The sequence below is a fragment of the Anarrhichthys ocellatus genome, unplaced genomic scaffold (genome assembly GCF_004355925.1).
Source record: "Anarrhichthys ocellatus isolate YVR2014 unplaced genomic scaffold, GSC_Weel_1.0 scaffold38, whole genome shotgun sequence".
NCBI classification, from domain to species: Eukaryota; Metazoa; Chordata; class Actinopteri; order Perciformes; family Anarhichadidae; genus Anarrhichthys; species Anarrhichthys ocellatus.
Genome location: NW_022280068.1, coordinates 88 through 2,611, shown reverse-complemented (window position 1 = coordinate 2,611; position 2,524 = coordinate 88). Strand labels below are relative to the sequence as shown.

The window sequence follows — 2,524 nt, the reverse complement described above, 5'->3', positions numbered from 1 at the left end:
ACACACACACACACACACACACACACACACACACACACACACACACAAGAAATGGAAGAGGAGGAGGGTAGGTGCGATGGAGATGGGGAGGAGAGTGAGGGTATGAAGGGCCAGATACAAGTGTTTTAACACTTAAACACAACAACCTGAGACTAGTGTTGGGGAGTTGGTGGGTCGTAGGGTGACAGAGACAGGGAAAAGGAAAGAGAGAAAGAGGGAGAGATCATCAGACCGATATTTAGAGAAAGAGAGAAATAGTGCAACAAAGATAAGTAAAGCGAGAGACCTCAGTATGGTAGAAAGAAAGAGGGAGGGCAGAAAAAGACGAGAGGAGGAGAGGGATATAGGATGGGGGAGACTGGAGTTAAGGAAGGGAGGAGGGAGGTGAGAGCAATGAAGAGAAGATTTGAGAGGAAGAATTGAGACGGAGGAGCAGTAGTGCTTTCATGAGTACGGCTGTGGAACTCCATATCCTGGTCTGTAGATGGGTCTCCCTTTTGGCGACTGAGAATTGGAATACGCGGGCCCGGCTGGGTAGCTGTAGCCGCCGTAGCTGTAGGAGGCCGGGTAGGGCGCGGGGCCACTCTGGGGGTGGCTCGGGGTGTACTGGCCGAATGCTGAGCCCGGGTGTGGGGCAGGGAAGGAGGGCGGGGTCGGGTAAGGGCAGGCGGATGAAGCCGGAGGCCCGAAAGCGGGCCTGGGGCCGGAGTAGCTCCCTGCTGGGGTGAAAGGTGAGCCGGGACCTGGGTACGGAGGGAACTGTGACGGGGTGTTGGCCGGGCCGGAGCCTGCTGCCGCTGCAGGGTGGTTGGGTGGGGAGACGGGGTACGGGCTATAGGGGAGACCGGAGGGGCCCCCTGCCGACGAGGTGGTCGGCTGCGAGGGGTTTTGGTAGCTGGAGGACTGAGCTGTGGAGTTTGGCTGCTGCGGATTTGTCGCCGTTGCCGTTGTTGTCTGTTGATTCCATGGTGAGGGGGTGGCAGCGGGGTCTTGGCTGATGCCTGCTGATGGTGTCATGGTGTTGGGATTGCCCTCGCTCCTCTGTCGTAGGATCTCCTGGAGTTTCTCTATCCGCACCCGTCTTTTGTGAGCGAGGGATCGCAGGGAGAGGAAGCGATCAAGGAAGGGGTCCAATGGCAGAGAGCCCTCCAGAAACTCATCGGCTAGAGCCTGCAGACAGAGACACACAACCGGGGTTTGAGCAGATCAAACTAGTACTAAACTCTAGAGATGGTCTACTTTGTATCTGTGCGTGTGATTGCATCATCAGGCTGTTTGTACAAGAATTTAGTGTTTAGGTGAATGTTTTTTGAAAACTTGTAAGCCATTGTTTTACTGCTTAAAGAGCTACCGTCACAAATAAAATAAAATTCTCTGGGAAACATCATTCCACAGTGTGTGTGTGTGTGTGTGTGTGTGTGTTTAACAGTTCTGACCTCCGACTCTGCCTCTGTTTTGCTGCCCTCTGTCTGTAGTCTGGAGAACAAAGCCTCTGGGGACACCTGACCCACCATCCCATCTGAAGACAAGGAGAGCGTTAATGAGGGAGACAGACATACCGTTCCGAGACATAGACATATATACATACATACATACATACATACATACATACATACATACATACATACATACATACAGTTGTGTGAAAAAGTGTTTGCCCCCTTCCTGATTTCTTATTTTTTTGCATGTTTGTCACACTTAAATGTTTCAGATCATCAAACAAATTTAAATATTAGACAAAGATAACACAAGTAAACACAAAATGCAGTTTTTAAATGAAGGTTTTTATTATTAAGGGGAAAAAAAAATCCAAACCTACATGGCCCTGTGTGAAAAAGTGATTGCCCCCTAAACCTAATAACTGGTCGGGCCACCCTTAGCAGCATCAACTGCAATCAAGCGTTTGCGATAACTGGCAATGAGTCTTTTACAGCACTGTAGAGGAATTTTGGCCCACTCATCTTTGCAGAATTGTTGTAATTCAGCCACATTGGAGGGTTTTCGAGCATGAACCGCCTTTTTAAGGTCATGCCACAGCATCTCAATCGGATTCAGGTCGGGACTTTGACTAGGCCACTCCAAAGTCTTCATTTTGTTTTTCTTAAGCCATTCAGAGGTGGACTTGCTGGTGTGTTTTGGATCATTGTCCTGCTGCAGAACCCAAGTGCGCTTCAGCTTGAGGTCACGAACAGATGGCCGGACATTCTCCTTCAGGATTTGTTGGTAGACAGCAGAATTCATGGTTCCATTTACCACAGCAAGTCTTCCAGGTCCTGAAGCAGCAAAACAGCCCCAGACCATCACACTACCACCACCATATTTTACTGTTGGTATGATGTTCCTTTTCTGAAATGCCGTGTTACTTTTACGCCAGATGTAATGGGACATACATACATACATATATACATATATACATACATACACACATACATATATACATATATACATACATACATACATACATATATATACATATATACATACATACATATATATACATATATACATACATACATACATACAT

The 2,524-nt window shown here is 47.9% G+C and overlaps 1 protein-coding gene across 1 annotated transcript; it reads right to left on the bottom strand.

The window, feature by feature from the left end:
- Window positions 1–6: 6 nt before the first annotated feature.
- vps37c (VPS37C subunit of ESCRT-I) lies at window positions 7–1,638 on the bottom strand. The gene is made up of 2 exons (XM_031867228.1): window positions 1,437–1,638; window positions 7–1,170 (listed from the first exon to the last, which is right to left on the bottom strand). Exons 1-2 carry the CDS (start codon window positions 1,632–1,634, stop codon window positions 445–447), a joined length of 924 nt encoding a protein of 307 aa, XP_031723088.1. The 5' UTR covers window positions 1,635–1,638; the 3' UTR covers window positions 7–444.
- Window positions 1,639–2,524: the final 886 nt, after the last annotated feature.

Excerpts from the sequence above, each read along its gene's own strand:
- vps37c (XM_031867228.1), bottom strand. The coding sequence starts at position 1,634 with ATGTATGTATGTATGTATGTATGTATGTATGTATGTATGTATGTATGT. Across the intron at positions 1,171-1,436 it reads AAACAGAGGCAGAGTCGGAG|GCTCTAGCCGATGAGTTTCT; the intron begins GTCAGAACTGTT and ends CTCTGTCTGCAG.